Source organism: Pseudorasbora parva, chromosome 12 (genome assembly GCF_024679245.1).
Source record: "Pseudorasbora parva isolate DD20220531a chromosome 12, ASM2467924v1, whole genome shotgun sequence".
Taxonomy (NCBI): domain Eukaryota; kingdom Metazoa; phylum Chordata; class Actinopteri; order Cypriniformes; family Gobionidae; genus Pseudorasbora; species Pseudorasbora parva.
Genome location: NC_090183.1, coordinates 4,125,557 through 4,150,889, shown reverse-complemented (window position 1 = coordinate 4,150,889; position 25,333 = coordinate 4,125,557). Strand labels below are relative to the sequence as shown.

Here is a 25,333-nt window from a genome sequence, read left to right as displayed (position 1 = left end):
GTCTGCACTGCAAGAATTCCTCTCACAGATGACGCCACTGAAAGCCAGAGATATTACGTTTCTCTCTTTCTGGCGACGAGCGGATTGAGGCAGCTGTTCAATATTAATGAGGGCCTAATGCATAATTTAGTGCACGGGCCTCCAGCACATACGCTGGCACAGAAGACGACACGCAGATGAAGCTAGCACACGCAGTTACGGACCAAAACTCCCTCGTCAGCTACAAAACGCGATCTTGATGATCGTTAAATATCACGTTTAGTTCATCAGCATTAATGCGCTGGCTGATTAATGTGCATTATTTGAGTGATTTGCATCAAAACACATTCAGCTCATATTTCACCCTGAAAAACCAAAAGGTGGGAAAAATTACATTTTGCAAAAGAAAAGAAAACTATTTTAGGACAACTTAAGGTTTTTTTGTTTGTTTTTTTACATTGTGGCATCATGCATAAAAATAAAATAAAATAACCTACCATATTATTCTTGAATTAATGCAAGTGAGTTTTTTTAACAGAACGATAAAAATATTGGGGATGTGCTTAAAGTAAAAACAACAACAACAAAATGGCTTCTTTAAATTCAAAATACATTTTGTATTATGTGCTTAAAGTTAAAAAAAGAAAGAAAAAAGGCTATAAAGAAAATAAAAGTCTATTTTAGGACAGTTTACATAGTTTACAATTTTAACACTGGCATTATGCATTTACTATATTACATATTTTAATCAACAAAAATTTAACATTATAACATTCTAATTCTTGCTTAATGAAAGAGGATTTTTTTTTACAGTAGGATAAGTTTTAGGGAAATGCATTTTTTTAAATTATGGCATTTACTGTATTAAACATTTAAAATCAGCATGAATTAGACAATATAACAAATATACTACCATGTTATTCTTGGATTACTTTAATAAAAGTAATATTTTTTAAATAAGAAGAATTGGGGAAAGGGCTTCATTTTCTTGATGCTAAATAAAATTACTTTGATTTTGGGCTGAAATGTGTTTTCATGAGATTCTGAGCTAAACTGCTGATCCATCTGAGAAATGCACGTCACATCACTGCAGAGAGAGAGAGCGAGAGAGAGAGAGAGAGAGAGAGAGAGAGAGAGAGAGAGAGAGAGAGAGAGAGAGAGAGAGAGAGAGAGAGAGAGAGAGAGAGAGAGAGAGAGAGAGAGAGAGAGAGAGAGAGAGAGAGAGAAAGAGAGAGGGGAAAACACTGTTCTGTCAAGTGTGCATTCCTCCTCCAGCATCACTTCCCTACATGGCAGCAGGATGAGAACGAAGAGAGAGACACGAATGAGGAGAGAGAGAGAGAGAGAGAGAGAGAGAGAGAGAGAGAGAGAGAGAGAGAGAGAGAGAGAGAGAGAGAGAGAGAGAGAGAGAGAGAGAGAGAGAGAGAGAGAGAGAGAGAGAGAGAGAGAGAGAGAGAGAGAGAGAGAGAGAGAAAGACAAGCAGTGAAAGACACATCCTGGTATTTATAGCTCTAAGATCTTCCCGTGAACCACAAGAAACATTCATGAGCTACATTTCAGAATTCAGCAGCATTAGAGCACTCGTTATACATCCGCCTCAATTATTATTATTGTTGTTCCAAATATTAATGATTCCGCTTTGCATCAGCCTGATTCCTGAAGCACTGAATGTACAGAATCCATCTTTTCATGTCTCATGCTTTTTTTTTTTTTTTTTTTAAACTAACTCCTTACTCCTACTGACTTGAGGCCCATTCACTCAAAGTACGACAACTATAACTTTAGTTAATTATTGTAAATACAAAAGAAAAGTAGAGTTTACACCACAACTATAACGGCATAGAAACAATATTGTTGGAATCACTTTCAGAATGATTTTTCCATCTGATGAATAATAAAATCATTCACAGGCAATCAGAATCCACCAAACTTTAAAGAACTTGAGCATTTAAAGAGTCAGACGACAAAGCGGCAGCACATGATTATAATAAGCAGAAAGATAGTTAGCGTTATAATCATCATTCTTGTTGTGAACAAACCTTTACACTGGAATGGTAATTTTTGCACAATTCAGTATTATTGTCAAATATCAAAAATTACAAATCTAAAACTATCCTTTTGTGCAGTATCGATACACTGATAGCAGCTGTGCGATCTCGCTCTCTCTTCCCTCCGATGGCAAACTGACACACATCTGCTTTCTCTCCCTCACCAAATCATTTGCTCCAGTTGAATTGTGCTTGTATTGTGCATAATTTCACTCACTCCTGCTAATCTAGACTTGTGGCGCTTACATAAAGCTGCCTTTTTAATCAGCTTGTAAGTTCCAAATTGACTTCTTTTTCATGGCTTATTGCACTTAAACAGTCAACAAACTTTGGTCAAACTGCCCATCTTACCTGGTATTTAGGTAAATGCAGTCTGTGCACAAACTCTTAAATTGACAGCTGCCTAAAAAACCAGCTGCTGTCCGTCATGTTAATCAAAGTAAAGTATCAAATAAAATAAAAAAATCACTTGCTGCTCTTGACTGAATAACTTAGGGCTGCACAATATATTGCAATGCCAAGTAGGCCTATACCAGGGGTTGGCAAGTAAATTTGTTAAACTGAAATGTTTTAATTGTTTGCGTGCTGGAGGTAAGTGATTACGTTGCGTGCAGAGTGATGTTAACATTTAAGCTAGCCGGCGAGAGGAAATGGCACTATCAAAGTGTCTAAAAAGGCAAGTCGACAGCCAAAGGAGGGCAAACAAAGAAGAATGGAAAGACAACTGCATTCATCCTACCATGGTTTTGTGAATTCAAAGCCCATGTGTCTCATCTGCAATTAAGGTTTTGCTGTTTGTAAAAAATATAATATCAGACGGCATCACGAGATGAAGCATGGCACCTTTTTTTGCTGGTTGTCTTGTCTCTATGTAAGACAATTTTAAGTCGAGTCAGACATCAAGCGCAAGAGGACTTGGGCGCCGTTTTCTGTGAGCGCACAGAGCCACGCAGACAGAACGTGAACACCGAATTCAGGGGTTTTTTTGCTTTCTATTGAGCTTTGAAGTCAAAATGCCCGTCTCGGCGAATATCCTCGTAAACACAGTCGGTTATGTGAAAGGAAATGGATGCGTGTCATTTATATTAGGTCTGTGCATTTGTCTTAAAAAGACAGCAGCCTAATGCACCCGCAGCAGTTTGTGTCACCAATGGTGATTAAAAAACGAGAAAGAAACAATTACTTTTGTAGCTTTAACAATGATATTGTATAGTATATTGTATAACTTAATTATATTAGTTATATGCAATTTATACAAGGAAGACTTATTCTACATTTGATTGTTGTATTTCTATACCTGAACACTGATAGATTTACCTGGAAAAAAAAGCACTGCTTATTTCAATATCATCTTTCTTCTACTGTATTTATCCATGCTTGTAATGTGCTTATTATTATCATCTATGCAGATTCACTCCCCTACAAAATCAGCCCAATTATTCTAGAATGATTAATTATTTTCTTCATATATTGCTATTCAAATAATTTGGTGAAATGGTTTTTATACAAAAAATAAATAAATACACAATACATATTGCAGAAAAAAAAATATTGCAATGTAAGTTTTCTAATATCGTGCAGCCGTAGTAAGCATTAATCAGTATTTCCATTTGATTTCTATAGTATTTCTCACCTGAATATATTTAGACCCACCTGAACAATGTAAAGACACGTTTCATTTTGTCTCTTTAAATCCATTGCATTTACATGTGCTAGGGCTGGGCGGTATATTGAGTTAGTACAATATATCGATATATTTTTAAGAGATGATACGGAATGAAGCGATACCGTGTGTAGAGATAAAGCAGATTGATAAGAACGCATCTGAAAAATAGCGGAGTACACGGAGTGAGCTGATGCAGGGGAAGTGCATGGTGCAATTTATCCTCAACATGACGCATGCTTTATTTAAGGGCTTCAAAATAACTGGATATAGTTACATATAGTTAACACGTTCAGTTTAAAGCAGCTTGCCCTGTCAGAAGCACCACATTTCAAACGTATTAAACACTGCAAATATTTATCTGTCTGTCAACACAAGTAGCCTATATCTCAGAGCTTCTGACAGCTTCTTTTAAATTGTAAGGCCCCAATTTGCACATAATATATTGCATAGCCTGCATACACTCACTGTATTTGTTTATAGTCTTCAATATCAGCATTGTTTTTAGGACATCACTGGACAGAATGTGAAATAAAAGTATTATAAAAAAAATGTAATACAGATTTTTTTTCCATCCAAATAGAAAACTTTGTAAAAATACCAGGATATATAAAGTGTATCGCCAATCACCAAAAAAATACTGATATATGATTTTTTTGGCCATATCGCCCAGCCCTAAAATGTGCCATCGTTTGAAATTTGTAATTTCTTCTTTTTGATAAATTTAGTGTAGCGATTCAAATAAAGCCTCCCTGTGCTATGTGTAAGATATTACAACAAAATTACCCAAATTATTAAAAGATTATGAGATAAATTATCTGTTTGGTGGAATTTTCCCTATGGTATTGAATATTGATATTTTTCAACGTATTGGAAATTCCAGTATCATGACCAGTGGCGTTGCACCAAATTTTGGGCCCTTGGTACAAACCATCTTGCTGGGCCCCCGTACCATGTATGTGTATGTATAGAAAACGGACTTCCCTGCCTCGGGCCCTGGTTACTCATTACCCTTTATCCCCCCAGTCCCACGCCCCTGATCATGACAACACTGCATAGATAGCGTTCAGTTCTGCTTAACATACAGTTGACAAGAATTAAGCAGATCGGTCAGGCTCATGACACAATGACGCATCTCACACACATGATTACAGACTAAAACTGATGCATAAACACACATTCACTGCAGCAGATGCTTATTATTTCAGCTGTACGAGAGACCTTTATTAATCCATATCATTATGATCTGTCGGTCATACACAGAAGACACTCTCAAGCTCGTCATATACGCTGCGAGCGCATGTTCAGCCGAGCGAGGGCTTCTAAACACTGGCAGCTTTAGTTACGGGTCAGCTGGCATCTGTCTAACGTGCTGCTGTTATATATGGCAGCTGTGCCACGGGTCCTCCGTCCACTGTAACGGATCACAGCCGCTCAGATCATTCGCTGCCACGATCACTCCTGACAATAGACAACATATCGAGTCACTACATCAGAATAACGCACGCTGAACATTCAGGCGCTTCACTGAGTCGTTACATACAGATCGATGTGTGCTAGTAGCACTTTGGAAACAACACAAGATGACGGATCACAAGAGAAAAATCACACCAATCTACATACTCTGGCTTTACAGTTAAAAGAGCTTAAGAGTGTGATTTTGTACAAATGTGCTGCTGCCCTATTAAAACACATACAAGCTTATTCAAAATACAAGTATTAAAGCAGTGTATAAATAATACTAAAAGGACTAAGAAGCATCTGCCCAGAGGTGGCACCAAGAAGGGATTTTAAATGTAGAAATCGACCATTGTAAACACTGACGAAACTCTCCTGCATTGATACATAAAGCAGTGCTCTGTTTAAAACAGCCTAAAATACAGATGGACCGCCCACAGTCGCACACTGATTGGTCGGCTGTAACCTGACCCCTCTCTTTAGGGAGCGTGTCGGTCTGTCCTTTCCTGACCAATCAGAGACCAGCAGGGTCCAAAGGTTCGTGGGTCCAAAACAGCCCAGATAAAAGCCTTTTGAGAGAAACACACACAGACACACACACACACACACACACACGTGTGAATGTTTGTCTCTCACACACTCCACCCTCAAGCACATGTGCGACCAACAGGAAACTAGTTGATCTAGTTTGGATAGAGGACTGCTCCTTTAAACAACACACAAAGATAAAACTACAGTGCCAGAGCGTCATCGACAGACAAGCAAAACCCGAGTTTATCGCTTTGTGTAGAACATGAGCTCTCGACCGCAGCGTCACCTCTGAACTCTCACACCGATAAACCAACCCAAGAATAGCAAACACGTTTCATGCCATAGTCTTCTTGCCAATGTTATATTGTGTTGCATCTCATGTTTTCATTAACTGCTTGTGTTGTGTTGATGTCAATGCCGTCACATTTGGCACAAACACGAATATTCTGGGTAAACTTAAGCTGTAACACACACACACACATCTGAGATGTGTAAAAATGCATGCACTGTAACGCCGAACAGCCAAGTTGATTTTAAAGCGGGAATGTGTATGTGTTCAAAAAATGCTTTCTAGGTCGATATATTTTGTGATATTGCATTGCAAAAATAAAATGCACAACATTGAGGTGGATTATTTATCTGATAAGACATGCACATAAACTATGCTTGGAAACACGTTTATCAAATAAATCCCTCGGTGCACAACAATAAAAATGTGACTTTGCCTTAACAGAGGATGTGATTGGATAACTGGACTAACCGGTGGACCAATCGCATTGTAGCATCTTGAATGTTGCCCTGTGTCCCAATTCGCATACTATTCATACTAAATAGTTTTCAAAAATAAAATTAGCATGTCCCAAATCGTAGTGTGCTGAAAAGAGTATTCCAAAGATACCATATCTGGTCAGATTCGAAGTGCGGATCGACGCACACTCTTAACGGCTGATATTACGCACAACCCATTGCGAGTTGGACGAGGGTTTGATTAGAACTACAAACACGGATAAAAACTGTTTAAAAAAAACTACAAACACGACGGATGTGCTAGTCCGACGGTTATCCAGAAAGGTTTAGATGAAGAGGTTTGAGTGATCAGTTTTTAACCTGACAAAAATATATTTATTATTCAGTGTTATCCACATTATATTTCACCTGCAACAACCCTGAGAAGTTTTGTAATGATAAGTTGCCATTAACTTTTAAACACTCATTGGCCCTCATTTATCAATCTTGCGTAGAAACTGGTGTATATGTTGGCGTAAGATTATGCTTACACTCCTCTCACCGCCTGATTTATGAAGCTGTGCGCACCTCTGCAATCCAGGTGTACGCAAAACCTGCCCTTGATAAATGCGGCGGCTGAAAACGATCGTCATTAGAATAACACGCCCCTATAGATTCAAGTCTCCGCCTCCCCCACGCCCTCATTTTACGTCATGGACAAACAGAAGACGGCAAAGAAGCGAAACTTCTCCGACGTGGAGATCGGGCGCGCTCAATCATCTCACTAGTCCACTAGTCAGGGCACTGATTAGGACATAAGTCAATGGGCTGACTCCCTGATCAGTGCCCTGACTAGTGGACTAGTGAGATGATTGAGACGCGCCCATTGAGATCACCAGGGAAGTGGAAAAAAAACGAAATTGTTTTATTTGGGAGTTTAAAGAGTGGGATTAAAGGCACCTACAAAAACAAAATATGGACCCAAATTACGAGTACTGTTAATAGTGTGGAGGTTGAGAAGCGCACTCCAGCAGTTTAAATAGCTGTTTGGATGATAAATTACCATCACAATGCATTATTTTACAGCACGTTTTGAAACAATTAGCATTTAATTTCGTATCACGGCACATGTATTGGGGTGTACAATAGTGATGATGATGTGATGTGGAGTAAGATTCATTCACATTAATAATTACATGACGATTTGTAAGATTCTTCTTATTATTATTATGATTATTATTCTTAATGACGCTTGTTATTCAGAAGAAGTGTGTCGTTTTTATTGATTTTATTATTATTTAAAAGAAGAAGGTCATTTTTATTATTTTGTCAGTCTGAATTATTTTAGTCCCAGTCCGTGTGCAGCTGCCGGGCCAGGCGGGCCTAAAACGTCAGATAAGGCGCACAGGCTCGCGACTGGAGGATTACATTCCTACAAATCAAACGCTTTGGTAAAGTCACACAAATTAAACATTGACGTTCATGTTGCACAAAAATAAACACTGAATGTTGTTGTTGTGGTTTTTAACAGTGGATCATATAGCATATCTTGTCAGTGCGTTTTGTGGTGTTAGGAATTGTTTTTCTGCGCATTTTCCCACTAACTCAAACGTGCGTACACCGCCTCCTGAGCTGGCGTAGGATTTGAGCGTGCCGTACGCCAACGTCCATATTGATAAATCTCAAAGTCACCGTGGGTTTGGGTGTACGCAAGGTGTACGCTGGAAATTTGGTGTACGCACTTTTGATAAATGAGGGCCATTATATTTAAACTGCAAACATGAGGAGAGTCTGCATTAAAACCCACACATGGCAAATCAACGGGCTACTACATTTCTCTCCGATACGGTAGAAATTAAACTAAATGTGGAGGATTTGAACTGTGATGATGATTGACAGGCAGTTAAACGATGATGGGATGCACGTAACTAAGCAACAGAGTCCATTATAGATGACGAAGTAGTATGTCCCAAAGCTTGCTTTCTCTTCTGCTACACACTCAAACTACGTACTTATTCTTCACAAAAAGAGTGCATACTTATGACGTAGTATAAGTAGGCGAATTGGGACGCAGCAGCAGTGGTTTGGTGGTTCTGAAACGCCTGAGCCAAAGTCTGTCATCAGAATGATTTGGTTTAATTCCCTCCAGAAGAGTCTCACACGATTGGGTTCCCAAACACCAGCGTCCGAACACGAGAGCGTTTAATGAGTTTTGTCTGACGCTTTGAGACGCAACACATTTATGATGGAGGAAAAAAAGAAGAGTCACAGTTTCTTTAAAAACAGATTGCAGCAACTTCCATTTTTATTACAGATGTTTTGCACCAACTTCCCAGGAGGTGACGGTTTTGTTTTCTTTAATACATGGGATGGAAATGCTGCTTTATTCACAAATGATTAATGTAATATTACAATTTTGAGCATTAGTTAAATTCGCAACTTTGAATGGAAACATAGCTATAGATGTTACTTTAAACGCTTTTACACGTCTAAATGATTTTTGGCAATAAATGACCATGTCCAGTTGACTGAGATTGCATTGCACCTCTATATTCTCATGTTTAAGATTCATAACGCGTTTCCGGTGTGCAGACACTCGATTGAAGACAGCGGACATTATGAAATCATTCAGTGTGCCGTTGGGTCAGGAATAATTGAATTTCACTCAGGAGCCTCTAGCGTGTTTGGCTTCTGACAGACTGGAACATTTTTGCCAATTCTTTTAGGCTTTGTGTTGTGACTCATGTTAAGTAGTAGAAATGTTCATGCCATGTCACCAGCTGAGGCTATTTATATGGCAAGAGTTGTGTTATACATTTCCTACAAGTTACACAAGAGTTGCATAAAGGGATATTTCAGCCAAAAATAAAAATTCAGTCACTTACTCACCGTCAAGTTTTTCCAAATCTATCACATTTGCTGTACAGTGTACACAAAGTAAGATATTTGAAAGAATGTTTGTAACTAAGCAAATCTTGCCCCATATATTCCTAAAATGGTAGTCAATGTGGGCGAGATCTGCTTAGTTACAAAAATGTTGAAGTATCTTCCTTTGTGTACAGCAGATTTATATAGATTTGGAACAACTTGAGGGTCAGTAAGGGACAATTGAACTTTTTGGTTGAACGATCCATTTGAAATACAATAAAATGGAAAATACAATTAAAATTACACAATGCGTTTTAAATTAACATATGCTAAAAATAATATTGATTAAACAAGACCTTGCTAAATAAAATCTACTTGCATTTAAAGCAGATCAGTCCAATAAGACAAGTTTAATAGAAAAAGGGGTGTTAGTGTTGCTCTTTAACAAGCGTCTATCCTCATTCAGGTGTGTGTGTGTGTATCAAATGTCCAAAACAATATCTAAAGTCAACGAAAAGAGTTTTAGGGAAAAATGGACCTATATTTCTGTGCAAAACAAAGGCAGCTGTTCTGATTTCTAAAGCGAGCGTGTGAGATCATGAGGTGACAGGTAAGCGGCTCTCCCACCCTTCAGGGCAAACGCTGGGTGGAGTTCAACATACTTTAACCAGCCTCGGTCTGTCCTGAGCGCTTCAGTTCTGAGCTTTACAGTCCACTTACAGTATGAACCATGGCATCAGATCCTCACCTTAACACACACACACACACACACCCCAACCTTCTCTCTGAACGTCACTTTTAAAAATCAATTTCCATTCTCTACACCCCCACTATCTCATTCCTGCTTTTAGAGGAAAGCACAGAGATAACAGCTGCTTGAGCCCTCGGGAAAAAGCAGGAGAGGGGGAGGGACAGCGAGAGAGATTCCAAGGTATAAAACAGACACACACACACACACACACACACACACACACACACACACACACACACACACACACACACACACACACACACACACACAGAGAGAGAGAGAGAGCTTTTAACTAATAAAAGACTGATATGTATCAGTGCACATTAATACTGAAGCTGCATGTGTGTGTGACCAATGTGAAGACCGGCGAGAGGAAGACACAATGAGACAGACAGACGGATGAAGGAACAACTGTTCACAAGCACCTGGCCCCTTCCGTCAAGACAGACAGCTGGAGAAACACATGAGAAACGCATGAGACTTTCCTCACCTCCATCAGACCTGCTTTACGCCACACACACACACGTGCACGAGTGAATTACACTTGTGTGTGTCAACTTCTTCAGCAATCATGAATGATTGAAAACTTACCGGCTGCACAGGAGGGTAAAAGACGCCCATCATCCTATTTATCACGACGACGACGACAACAGCGGCAGCAGCGTTTTCTGCTTTCAGACGTCAGCGCGCACAATCCCTCTGAGGGTCTGACACATTCAAAATCTCCCTCTCTCCTTCCCCTCCTCTCGCTCTTTCTGTGTGTGTGTGTGTGCGCGTCTCCTCCCCCTCTAGACAATCTCTCTCTCCTCCCATATCACTCACTCACTCTACACTTTCTCTCAAGATAAACAAAGCAATCTTGGCTTTTCAAAGATTTTGGCATCTATTCACTGCCTGATTAGAAATAAAACAATGTTTATAAATGGCCAAACTTAGACCACAATCATGAATTTTATGTTGCAGCTTAGTTTTCATATAAATAATTGCGATGCATTGTTTCATTCGGTTCTGTTCATATCAATTACAGTGCAAGGATAGTATATTTCGTATGTAATTAGGATTGCAAAGTTTCCAGTAATGTTCAGCCCCTTTGCAACCCTATATATAGAAATATCATAAAATAGGACCATATGATTTGATTTCATGCCGAAATTTTTTTTTTTTTTTTAATATAATTATTAATAAAATAATATAATAGCCTGATTAATCCTTTCAGCCTTCATTTCACATGAAGACCTTTGACCATCTTTGAAAGCTTTATAAAGGACTGTGTATTGACAAGAATCTGGCGATACAATACGTATCACAACACAGGGGCTACAATACAATGTTATATATTGCGATATTGAAAGAAAGGCAATATATTGCAATCCTAATGACAAACAAAATAAAGAAGTCACTTTAATATTTCTCTTAGATAGCACAAAATAGTGTTTAGTGATATAAGTGATACTGTATTAAATAAAATTGTTACTTAGGCATGTTATATGCATATGGTTTTGTTCTTTATTCTTTTAAATTAGATATTTCTTTTAAAAAAAAAAACTAATTTAACAGAATAAAGGACACAACCATATGCATAAAACATGACAAGTAACTATTTTATTTAATACAGTATCATTTAAATCACTATTTTGTGCAATCTAAATTAAGAGAAATATCAAAGTGACAGGATTCCTTATGTGTGTATGTTTTAGAGGTTAAACGTATAGCAGATTTTCATTTCTAACATTTGTTAAACGTTTCATTTAACAATAGAAAGTGTAAAGTCCATCTATGACTGAATGACTGTTTTATATTTAATACTGTAAAGCTGTTTTCATTAAAGCAGTCTATTGTATAAAGTGCTATTTCAAGTACTGAACTGCAGAGCTGGTAGCCTAGAAATCTAGATGCACCCCAAGCTGCAGCAAATGTAATTTGCAGCCAGGGCATCTAGGAACTCTTCGTTGGCTTGCGAGCTGGAAAAACCAAACTCTGGTCAGGCCAATCACGTTGAGTCGGTGGGCGGGCTAAAAGTGATAGTTCACCCAAAAATGAAAATTTGAATATTCCAAGATGTAGGTGTTTGTTTCTTCAGTAGAACACAAATTACGTTTTTAACTCCAACCGTTGCTCATATAATGCGTGTCAATGGTTTGTATTTTTATGAGAGCCATTATGAGAGTAAAAAACAAACACACATACGAATCCATATTAAACCCTGCTGCTTGTGACCACACATTGATGTCTTAAGAGACGAAACGATCGGTTTTGAGGAACCCAACAGTATTTATATCATTTTTTACCTCAAATACAACACTATATGCATCAGCCGTCCTCGAGCCATCACTGCCTGGAAGTGAGGTCAAATTACACATTAAGAGATCACTTCCACCGCTTGTATCCCATTGAAATGCGCCGGATCTTGTACATTTGACCTCACTTGCAGGAAGTGATGGTGTGGTCGTGGCTTTTATACAGTGTTGTATTTGAGGTAAAAAATATATAAATACTGTTGGGTTTCTCACACAAACCAATCGCCCCATGTCTTAAGACATCAATGTGTCGCCACGAGCCAAAGGGTTTAATATGGACTCGTATGTCTATGTGTTTTATTACTCTCATAGAAAAACACCCCATTGACATGCATTATACTGCAACGGTTGGAGTTAAAAATCGTAATTTGTGTTCTACTGAAGAAACAAACACACCTACATCTTGGATGCCCTAGGGGTAAGCGGAAAAACATAAAATTCTTTTTTGGGTGAACTATCCCTTTAACAATGATGGCAGAGTTGCGAAGGTTCCGCGTGCTACTCCAAAAAACAAAGAAGCTGGCAAACGGCGGTCTTTTCAATCAGCTTCGAATGGCCGCGACTCTGGAAGACTTGGAGTTAAGCTGTTTTTGAGAAAAGAACAAAGAATGGCACTGAAGTCATTCTTAAGAAGGGAAGATGTGTTCGGAGAATGTTTAATCTGTCAACTAGCACCGCTTCACCTTCGTTGCTCTGGTTGGTTGTAGCGCTATCCTATCGCGTGCAGAGGGAGTTTAAAAAACAACCATTTATCCCACCCCTCAGATTGAGCCCTGCCAATGGCGAGTTCCCAGACCCGACATCTGGATGTAGGTCTGGCTTGTCAGGCTACAGATATGGCGCATCCATATTCACATCGCTATGAGATGCTTTCGTTCTGCTGCCACCGCTGTCCATTTTTTTGTGTGTTTATTTGGTTACCGAGAGGATAACGTGCTGTGTACATATTCTATTGAAACACTTCTCAGCAGCGCGGATGACGTTGGGATGTTAAGCTAACTCTCAGATTCAATGACCATGTTTACATGCACACCAGTAAGCAGATTACTCACAAATATCAGCTTATTGAAATAACCAGTTTCCTAGTTTACATGCAAACCAGTAAACTGACAACGCAAGTAAACCGCGTTTACATGACTTTATTAATAAACCGGGTTATTTCCCTGTAGTGATGTCAAACATAATGTTGAGTTTTCGAAATACGTCCGTTGTGATGTTAAATAGAGCATGTGCCATTTCAGCGAGAGATTTACGGCTCATATTATCCCTCTGGTTTTTGACTGAACCTCTTCTACTTCTCCTGCATGAGATGAGAACACATCTTTACAATTTTTTGGGTCTTAAAAGAGTCTGCGTTTGTGATACATGTCCTTATTTCATGCAAACCGCCAGCTCCCTCTGTCTGGATGCGTTTAAATCTTCTCTAAGTTTGCGTTGTCACCTATCACACATGCGCATTTCTAAAAGCCGACAGAAAGCAGGTTAATGCATTTATATGCAGCGCGAAATAGGGGTAAGAGGCAAAAAACTACCTGTGCCGACCGGTTTATGTTTACGCCGTTCATGACCTTACTCCGATAAAAGAAAACGGGTTACCGCGTTTACATGACCATGTTCATTGTTGGCTTATTCGGCATAATCGGCTTAAGAAGTGCATGTAAACACACCCCATGTGTTTCCCGAGTATTGGATTCTAAGTTGACCTATTTTGCAAACAAAATGTCTCCTGACAATTTCCTTAGTGGCTTCTTTATAGCTGAAGCCAAAATGAGTCCATAATTAATTAATAATAATTCTATTTTGTGAGCTGGTTTTGCTAATGCAAAAACTAGCGATGCACGCACGACGAACCTTCACCGCGCGCTCTCTGGCGACGCGTCAGTTACGTTCTGAGATAACACTGCCATCTAGTGGCTGGGTTTTATACAGTCTGTGGTTTAAACCGAACACGAAGCCATAGCGAAATTTATGTAAATAACTAAATAGTGTTTTTGTATTTATTCTTTCACTGAAAAGGTAGATTCAATGTCATTTGATGGCATTTCTTTAAGCTCTTAAACTTTCCTTATTTTAATGGCAAATTTTTTATTTAAACTTTACTATTACGGTTATCTTTATCTCTCGATTACATGAAATAACCACAACAAACAGGCGATTGATAAATAATTGCGATAGGACAGGCCTAGTCAAACTACATTTTTTTCAGTTAGTTAACAATTAACCAGCTAAACTAGCATTCCCTGCACAAATCATGTGTAATCACAGCAAAGGGAATTTCATGCTCTCAGTACTAAATATTATAATTATCATCATATGCCATTGGCTTTAAATAAATCCTCAAATACTATACTTATGTAAAATTATTTTTAGGCATCACAAGAGACTACATTATTGATGATTTTGCAGACATTCAAATGTCACAAAACCGCTGAAAAAAAGAGCAGATGTGAAGCTCACAGTCGAACGGATTGTGATAAATGGATAAAGAGACGGATGGCGGGATTACAGAGAGAAAAAAAGATAAAGTGAGATTAACTGCACTAACTGAACAATCTGAACACACACACGCTCTACAGCTGCTGCCGTAATCTACAATGCTAATCTAAAACACTGGGACTATAATCTGATTTTAACGCTTTCCACTCGTTGTGATCTTGAGAAGCTCCTCATTGGGAGTCGGTTGTACAGAAAGAGCTGATACTGTATTTCAGAGTGATTGACTGACCGCTGACCTCCATTAAAGAACAGCAGCTGGACATCAGCGCGCCTGCTGAGAGACGGTCATTTGTGACACCAGTATGAAGGTTCACTTTCGCATTGAGATCATCTTCACAACTGAGACCATTTAAGCACCAGATCTGTGAATAATGAGACTTTAATTAAACCTGGGGGCAAAAGCCCCTCAAAATTACATCAATTACTGGACTGAGATACGAGATCAAGGGCGCTCAGCAGTGGACGAGATTAAACCAGTTCTACCTGAGAGAACCAACACGCGCGTTAATTAACCTCAGAGGACGCCCGCCGTCTACGGAGCCTCAAACGCAAACCATTCGGAGCGCTCAATACAAACCGTCTCGACTAATAATGAATTCCAATGGTTCGCTGTTAGCATGTTGCAAATTCATCCAAAAATCAAACATGCTAATAGTATTTGATGATATTAAACAATTTATATCCAACATCTTGGATTTGTTTTCAGCGCAATGCATTATGGGATTGCCTTCACCATGAAGAATGTACATGATCCTTAGGAACAGTCTCGCTCACTCGAACTGTCTGTGTAATTGGCCTCCGTGTTTAATTGGTCTATAGTGGTGTATAATCAGATTAGCGCTGGCTCACACGCGCCTCGCCGCTCCGTCAGAGTTCAAGCCGCTCTATTGTTTACACATTAAAACAAGAGGATAATCACGACATGAGGGACAAACGGAGGTGACGCAGTGCTGCAGCAGTTTTACTACAGGGCCCGCGGTTTAACGGTTACTTATTAGAGTCCAAAAGATGTGCCATAGTTAATATTTATTGTAGATGAGACGAGCAGACTGGGGCACTTACACAACACGCCACAATATGAGGCTGACGGGAAACCAACCGATCAGGAGGAGCGGAAACGCTTTCACTCTCACCACAGTAAATGGAGTCGGAAGATGATTTTGAGGAGACAGTGTTAAGGGTGTAGAGAATCGAGGGTTATCTCTGCTCTGCTGCTGTGACTCTTTTCATCTAGTCTTGATAAACACCCTCTTTGAGCTCCGCGCGGCTCCCAGCTGGAACTAATGTCCCTCCTACAGTCCCCTGAGGGAACGCTTAGCACTGCGAAAGACAGGCGGACTCATGATGCTGATACTAGAAATAATCTGCAGTGCTGATGTTTGCACAGTGAAATCTCATGAAGACTCCACTGCAAAAGGATAGACAGACTTAATTCTTAATGCAAAATATAATTTATTTATAGGACCGATGATCTGATATTGTGTCATTTATAGGGGTTAGTGCTATGCGGTATGACCAAAAATGTTGCAGTATATGACTGTATTTTTCCCCCCATGCATGACCAGGAGTTAAGCGCATTTTCTACTGATTAAGAGAGGAAATACTGCAGTAGATTGACAAGAATGCCCTATTTTACTGTCATGAGTGAATATTGTAGATTACAACACTAGAAATCTGTAGATATTCTACACTAGAATTAAAACAGGTTTGCAAAACCACACAAAATGATGCTGTGGGGAGACAACAACCAAAAAACAAAGACTATGCACTCAATAAAGACATAAATATTAAAACATGACCACAGAGAGAAAAAAAATGAGTTGAGGGCAACTTAAGCATTTTACAAATCTAACCCTATACTATAAAACAACAAACTGCCAAAACGAGGGAGAAACAGCGTAAGAACATTTAAAAGGTCTAAAGATATTTTCAGTACATTTAGAAGCACTACAGTCTCTGAACAAACACGTCAGTTTAACACAGAAAGAACAAAGCAGTTACTTTTTTGACCATTCTTCTTTGAATTGTCAGTTAATTTGTATCATTGTCTTTGGTGCATCAGAACAATCCATAGTAACGCGGTCGTGATCAGATGTAGGGTTGTATAACATTTCATTTGAAGACGACGACGTGATTAAATATGTGAGCATACACGCTGCTGGTTCGTGTTTACAGCACTGGAGTACATAAAATCTGTCCATTAAAAACTAACGCGCTCACACCGGTCTGTATCTGATCTATGATCCACGTGGGGAGCGCTGTTAAACTCCTAGCGGTGCAAGTATCGCATGAGGCAGGAAAAAAAACAATAGGAAAGTTTCAGTGAAATGACAATATATTAAATTAATAATAAAAAAAAACTCTCTTTGTTTTGATTATATCACGCTAACATCGCATCGTAATTTGTATCAAATTGTGTCTATCGTTACACCCCTCGTTTATGACCACATTTTCAGCCTAAATTCTCATACTGGTGCATTATACTTAATGGAGACTCTCATTGCTTTAATCCAAAAAAATCTAATTTAGTATATTACAGTAATAAATCACTCTAGCCCAAGAAAAAGGTTGTTTTATACCATATAACCACCGTTTTTTGGAAGCTTTAAGCAAACAGTTCTTAAAAGAAACATTTTTTAATAATGAGATTTTATTAATAATCTAAAGAACCCTTTTCCTCAAAGACCATATTGTATTAAAGGTGAACATATGGAATCAAAAATGGCAATAAATGGACCAACAATTGAACTTAACAAAAAAGGATTCCTTTTTTTTTTTTGCATCGCACAAATGGGAATGAAAAATAATGGAAAGTCATCTTCGTTATTCCAAATAAAACGTCTTTCTTTTGGTTTTTGCGTTAAAATGGGAGGCAGACATTTTCTTAACGGGTTTAATGAGATTCATCCCAGACTCTGGTTTCAAACTGAAAGGCTGAATGTGTTTTTCTGCTGATATTTGAGGATCTGCTCTGATCTGCACTAAAGGAGTCCAGAGAATAAAGGCAGAAACATCTGGAGTCCATGTGTGTGAAACAGACGACTAGAGCAGAGAGAGACAATGAGTCATACAGAACCCCGTCATGTGCCTCATTTCCTTAAGGACTGAAGAGCAGCTCACTGCCAACACACACTCTTTCAAACACACAGTCTGGTTTGCTGTCTTTGTGGACTCTCAATAGACGTAATGGTTTTTATACTGTACAAACTGTATATTCTCTCCCCTACCCGTCACACACGACTTTCTGTATTTTACCATTTTCAAAAAAACTCATTCGGTGTGATTTATACATTTGTTTCCTCATTTGGGGCCTCAATTCAGATGATATGAATCCCCATGAGTTTGTGTGCTTTCAGGTTGAAGTCCCCACCAGGATAGAAAAAACAGTTGCACAAATCTCTCCCTCACACACACACACACACACACACACACACACACACACACTCACAAATCTCTCACACACACACACAAATTTCTCTCTCTCTCTCTCTCACACACACTCTCACATACACATTCTCTCTCTCTCTCACACACACACACACACACACACACATTCTACTGAGCAGCGTCTCACTGGAAGATCTTGCAGATCATCTGAGAAGGTAGAAACGATGATTCCCTAAAACTTACTGACCTACAACTCCCTGTTAAAGGAGAAAAGCAGAATGGAGTGATCAGGCAAAAGAGAAACGAGAACATAAACAGATGGTCTAGCTGAAGAGGAGGAGGAGCTCAGTGAAGGACGGAGGTGAAGAAGAAAGACGAGATGATTTGCGAATGTGTTTCAAACCTCTCAGTTACTTCATGTGTGTGTCTGTTAGTGAGCCACGAGTCTAACTGTCTGTCTGTAGTTTTATGCTTCCTTTGTGGTGTGTGTATTACTGCTGAACACATTTAAGATGGAGGTCTGGCATCCTGACATAAGCCTCATGGCTCTCTCTCTCTCTGTGCACGCGTGTGTGTGCGCGTGTGTGTGTGAGAGAGAGACTCCCTCAATGAGGTACTAAAAAACAAAGTACAAGAAAATGAAAAACACATTGCTCAACACACTTAAAAAAATAAGTGTTTTTAAAAGGTCAGTAAATATCTCTAAAGGAAAGAGTACACCTCAAACTAACCCAATGGAAGTAGATGGGGGAAATTCGTACGCTGCTCGATTTCATGCATTCAGAAACACGTCAGATGCCTAACAAACACACACTGCATTCTGAGCACTAACACAAGGAACGCAACAGCCGACATTAGCGTGAATGTCTACGGCGGGCCTTTATCTTTTAGCTCAAGCACTTTTTGAAGTGTACTGATGAAAAATCGGTAACTAAAGTTCATGCACTAGAAACAGTGTATTTGTCTACTTGTCACTGACCACATCAAACATCAAAACCAAGACCAAACATGATTTTACACCATTTTTACGTCAATGGACAGACGTGATGCATAGACTAAACCACGTTTCCTGGTCTTCGGCAGATTGCATTTTGACTCCATGAGCACAGGCACAAAACCAAACGAGACGCGAGAGGAAATCAGACGCGTGTGCTTGCTCTATTGTCTGTCGCAATAACCATCACCACCACACCCCGACTTTACTGCTCTGCTCGTGGGGTCAAAGTTCAAAGTTGTCATGGTAACACATGTGCGCAATCCCATAAGGGTAATTACTGGAGACGTGGGGTAAATAGGGCACGTTACAGCCATGATGAAAACGGCCTGTGTCAGAGCAGAGAGTGAATGACCCGACAGGATCGCAACAGAACCCCATCAAAGCTCCTTGAGGATATTCAATAAATGCAACTCTGTGCATGATTTAAAAAAAGCAAAGGCTTATCTGCAAATCTCCAATCAGTGTGTGTGTGTGTGTGTGTGTGTATTAACCCCCCCCTAGCAGCCCGCGTTAGGATAAATGGGAGATCAGAGACTAATGCCACTCTGAAACAAGTACAGATCTCTTTAGCACAACAAAAAGCCTCTTTACTGTCAGTGATACAGCAAATCCTCTTCTGATGGATGTGTGTGTGTGTGTGTGTGTGTGTGTGTGTGTGTGTGTGTGTGTGTGTGTGTGTGTGTGTGTGTGTGAGTGTGAGTGTGAGTGTGTGTGTAAAAGGCCACAGTAAACTGATGTGATTTAAATATCAGAGCCGTTCATGGAATAGTGAATGCAGCTGAATGTAGGAAACACCTTTTACCCAGTGACTCTCACACAGATTGCATTCACAAACAGCAACGTCTAAATGAAAGCACAGCGTGAACTGAACTAGAAAAACCTAAAATTATGTTTTCAGGCTTATAAATCACCCTTCTCCCAGGAATTTCCCAACTGTATTCATATTTCACTGCTTCGTACGTCACTGGCAATGTGTGTTTTTAAACAGGCTTGATGAAAGAGTTGGACCTGAGTGTTTGCAGACATCTCAATTCTTTCATTTCCTCCATCTCCATCTCTTGCTTTTCATAAATGTGTGTCTCTTGTTACCAAATCGTTTGATTCCTGCAGCCCCCACTCCATTTCTGACTCCGCTGCAGGCAAATTTCCAGACACTCTCTCGGAGCAGGATCAATACCTTTTTTGGGCTACACGGCCAAGCTCTCACACACACACACACACACACACACACATCTGCTCAGTCTTAAGCTCGTCATGGTGCAGTTTAGAGAAACCGTGAGCCATTAGCCAGTGAAAATGAGCCATTAGGGTCCACAGCACATGCAGCACTTTAGATCACTTACCGGAGAAACAGAACGAATGAATGGAAAGAAAGAAAGAGGGCTGGATAGATGGATAAACTGCTGAAATGAGAGATGAGATCACGTCTGCCTACATACATACAGTCTGAGGAATGGAGCAGAAGAGCTCGTGTTAGAGGATGGAAAAGTACCGCAGGATGGAGAGATGGAGCAAAGGCCTCGGATGAGACAGGAAAATCAACTCCGTGAATCAGGAGCATTTACTGCAGAGGATCAGGAGCGCTGCACACACTGATGAAGCCCCTCAGTATTCACGATAGCTCGCTTGTGGCTACTCGAAATTTCACCTTTGGTGCCCCAATGACCAATGTTTGCTTTCACCTCATGTCACAGTATCTGACCAGTCTCATGCTGGGTTGTTTAGATCCATGTTTGGGTCAAATATAGACCGTTGGGTTTACATTTTTAAATGAAAACGGTCCAGAATGTAATCCAACGGTTAAAAATGTTAACCAACATTTGGATTTTGGTCATATTTGACCCAAACATGGTCAAAACAACCCAGAGTGGTATTCTTTCATAAACAAAAACGCGTCTCTTTCATCACAGCGCATATGGAATCGTGATTTTAACGCTTACCTGTCCGATCTCTCCGGTACCGTCCATCCGCGCTCGTTTGCATTCAGCCCCAACAGAATCCCCCGTCGCAGCGGCGCCCTCCGGCTCCGGGTCTCCGCGCTTCATCCCCCGAACCGCTGCCGAACCCGAGTCCAGATCCCTCTCGCGCTCCAGGATCCCGCGGCTCACGGGCAGCATTACAGATGCGACGTCGGTCGACATTAACATTGAAGTGGGCCGCAGATGTTGCGTATGAAGACCGAATAACGAAAACGAGATGTTCTGGCAGAGGATCAGCGGCGCTTTACAGACCAGAACTGACGCTCATCTGACGCGTTAAAACCCGTTACAGACTGACGCGTGTGTGCCGCATTAAAGGCCTTTGAAGAGGAGCGAATATCTCGGGCCTGGACGCAAATAACAGACTCGAACCACGACCAGAAAAACGTCCGAGCTTCAGAAAGCTTCAGCAGATCAGAATATCCTCTGATGTGAGACAGAAAACGCTGGAAAAAACGAGTCTAAACACATGGACGGTCAACGCGAAGGAAACGCTTAATGCGTCTGAAGGGTTCAGATCTTCAACGCTCTTCTGTCGATGCCACTAAATTAAACGCAAAATCATGAAGTTCGCCTTTAAAAACAGGCGTCGCGGGAAAACGCGAGAGAAACGCGATGCATCATTCCAGTCTTTCGAGCGATTCAAGCGATTTCCTAAAACAAAGGAGTGGCGTGGAGCTGCTGCTTTTCCTTTCTTCTCCCTCTCTTTCTCTCTCTCTCTCCCTCTCGCTCTCTCAATGGATTCTTGCTGCGGAGAGGAAACGCACGCGCGCGCCCCTCCTCTCCGGTTTCCTCGCGCTCTCGTTGCTTTATTCTTGCTGCAGTTTCCCGTTTTCCCTGTTTGAGCACGATCCTGTTTTAGTGTTTAACCCGGGAACGAGAACCGAACGCAAGATTACGTTTGATTATAGACCTCGTTTTATATCAGCGTTTTGTTCTCTAATAAATCCGCAATGCTGCGACCGGGATACGTCAACATGTGACGAGTCAATAATGAATGTTCCGTATGAAAAAAAAAACGTTTGGAGAAACACAGACGCAACTTAGTAGCAGATCGGCTGAAACTGAAACGGCGAATTTGCTGTAAGGCAACAATGATCCGCTCTTATAGACTTGATGATACAGGGCTATAACCAATGCGCATATATAATTAGCCTATTATTGATTATGTGATTCAAATGCGGTACAGTATGTTCCTGCTGGATTCGCAGTGGAAAATGAAGCCGCCGAACGGCGAGTCGCTTTCGCGGCGTTTGCCCGACATCTAGCGGCCACACGGTGCTATGACACGGTGCCATAATAAAGTCTCAATGCAGCGAGTACTGACTGGTTTCAAGTGTTCATGGCATGCACTGTTCACTAATTTAGTTTTCTTTGTTGAGGACTGTTGATAGCTCGGTTCACACTATTGTAAGTGTAAGTGGAATCATTGGGCAATATGGGAAGGGTTTTCATAAAATAACATTGGTTAGAAAAACTATTTACTGATACCGCACCCTTCCAAAGAGTTATTCTGCTGTTCACTTGCTCAGAAACCACATAGAAAAGGCTTAATAATTAGAATATCTGTTTGTAGGTTCATCATTTTGTTACAGTATTTGTAGCCTAGCTAAAAATCCCAAAGCTCAGCCAAGAAATTTAATTTAAAAAGGTAATATTTCTCCATTCAGATCCATTTTAATAAATCTTGCATACGATCCAGACAAAAAACCTTTTCCCAGTATATTCTTGAATCTAGTGGAAACATCCCGAAACTCTCAGACAACATATACTTAAATGTTTATTACTTTTAGCAGTGGTTTATGCAACTTCAAAGGGTTTCCTGATATAATGACACCAAAATTGTGTATTTAGACCAATGCATGCGTTTTAATTTGGTTAGACTCAAAGCTTTCAAATGGGACCTCATATGAGGTCAGACCTCCACAGACATGTAAAATGTAAAGTATATATGCTTGATATCATCCTGTACCCAGGGTCTGCAGAGTTTAAGAGGCTAAATGTAATAGAAAATTAATTTGTAATAATAATAGTTATTAGTATGTCCTGCATTTGGAAGCACACAGCACAGGCACTGACCCACTTTACCCCCAGTTTTGAGGGGAAATACTTCATTCAATGCTTCATGGCTAATCTTTAGCCAAATTTAAGCATAAATGCTTTTGGGTCATCCATGAAATTAATACATATATTAATAAGAAGGGAAAATATTAAATGTCATGGATGTATATTTACTGAGTAATCCACGATTTTAGTGTGTGTGTGGGGGGGGGGGGGATCTTGAAATCTTGTAGATTGAAAAAAAAGATTGAAGCATCATTATTTTACACAGAGATAAGTACACTGTAAAAAATATTTAGAAAAAAAGTTACCTGGTTGCCTTAAAATTTTGAGTTCATTGAAATTAAAAATTTGAGTTAATACAACAAAAAATTTTGAGATTCGACAACCTTTATTAAAATATTATTAAAAGATTTTGTAAGTATATTGGGTAATTGTGTGTGTTTTATTTCTGATGACACAGTGAAACATGCCAAGTAGTGCTATTTTCAGGATTTATCAAATTTTTTATGTGGTTCAGATACAAAAATATTTTGAGTTTCTATTTATTAAACACATTTCCTTCATTGTATCAACTCAAATTTTTAATTTCAATAAACTCAAAATTTTAAGGCAACCAGGTTACGTACTTTTTTAAATTAAACCGACAAAAACCAAAAAAGATTTTTTACAGTGTAGATCCTTTAGTTGAATCGGTTTACTTTAGCGATCTGTGTTGCATTATATGTCAATGCTGACATAAAAAATCCCTTCTTGTGTTTTGCCCGAAGTTTGCATGACTGTAACTCAAGAAGTATTAATATATATATATATATATATATATATATATATATATATATATATATATATATATATATATATATATATATATATATATATATATATATATATATATATATATATATATATATATATTTTTTTTTTTTTTTTTTTTTTTTTTTTAAAGTCAGCTGTATGCAAAGCGACCCACATTTGGTTTTTGATCACTGAAAATGTGCACAAAATTTTTCAAATGCCACATTTTCAGGATCATAACTACAAAATGGTACAGTAAAAACAGTCGTAACCAACGGCACTAGGTAAGCCCTCAGTGAAATTTTCAATGCATCCGCAAAGAAAGTTGATATCACCTCCCAGTGGGCCAACGATGCAGCGGCTCTTTGTGTTGTCATATATTTGTCTGAATGATTGCTTGGTGATAGACAACACTGGGTATAAGCCACTAGTGAAACTTTCAATGCACACTCAAAGACAGCCAAGATATAGTGCCAAACAAGTTATTTAAATTGTATTTGCATTTATTTGTATACCGTTCTATACAATAGGCTACATATAATTTCAAAGCAGCTTTACAGAAAATGCATGTTTCTGTTACAAAAGCAGAAAGATCTACAAACCTGATCTCCAAAAGAGTTGGGACACTGTACAAATTGTGCATAAAAAAGGAATGCAATAATTTACAAACCTCATGAACTTATATTTTATTCACAATAGAATATAGATAACACATCAAATATTGAAAGTTAGACATTTTGAAATGTCATGCCACATATTGGCTCATTTTGGATTTCATGAGAGCTACACATCTCAAAAAAGGAACAGCTGGAGGACCAATATGCAACTTGTTGGGTCAATTGGCAACATGATTGGGTATAAATCCTCTCAGAGTGGCAGTGTCTCTCAGAAGTTAAGATGGGCAGAGGATCACCAATTCCTCCAATGCTGCGGCGAAAAATAGTGGAGCAATATCAGAAAGGAGTTTCTCAGAGAAAAACTGCAAAGAGTTTGTAGTTATCATCATCTACAGTGCATAATATCATCCAAAGATTCAGAAAATTTGGAACAATCTCTGAGCGTAAGGGTCAAGGGCAGAAAACCAAACTGGATGCCTTTGATCTTCAGCCCTTAGACGGCACTGCATCACACACAGGAATGCTACTGTAATGGAAATCACAACAGGCTCAGGGATACTTTCAGAAAATATTGTCGGTGAACACAACCCACCGTGCCATTCGTCGCTCCCGGGTGCGAACTCTAAAGGTCAAAAAAGAAGCCATATCTAAACATGATCCAGAAGCGCAGGTGTTTTCT

At 39.4% G+C, this 25,333-nt stretch overlaps 1 protein-coding gene across 3 annotated transcripts in view; it reads right to left on the bottom strand.

The window, feature by feature from the left end:
- Positions 1–22,262, bottom strand: part of rbfox2 (RNA binding fox-1 homolog 2) — a 46,650-nt gene extending 24,388 nt beyond the window's left edge. Inside the window, exon 1 of one of the 3 annotated variants that reach the window (XR_010908566.1) lies at positions 21,143–22,262. Coding sequence is in view for 2 of the 3 variants with exons in the window: in XM_067458800.1 (XP_067314901.1) it covers positions 21,143–21,349 (207 nt within the window). In the remaining variant the exon portion in view is untranslated. The remainder of the gene's footprint in view (positions 1–21,142) is intronic. The other 2 variants (XM_067458800.1, XM_067458799.1) reach the window with 2 other exon arrangements.
- Positions 22,263–25,333: the final 3,071 nt, after the last annotated feature.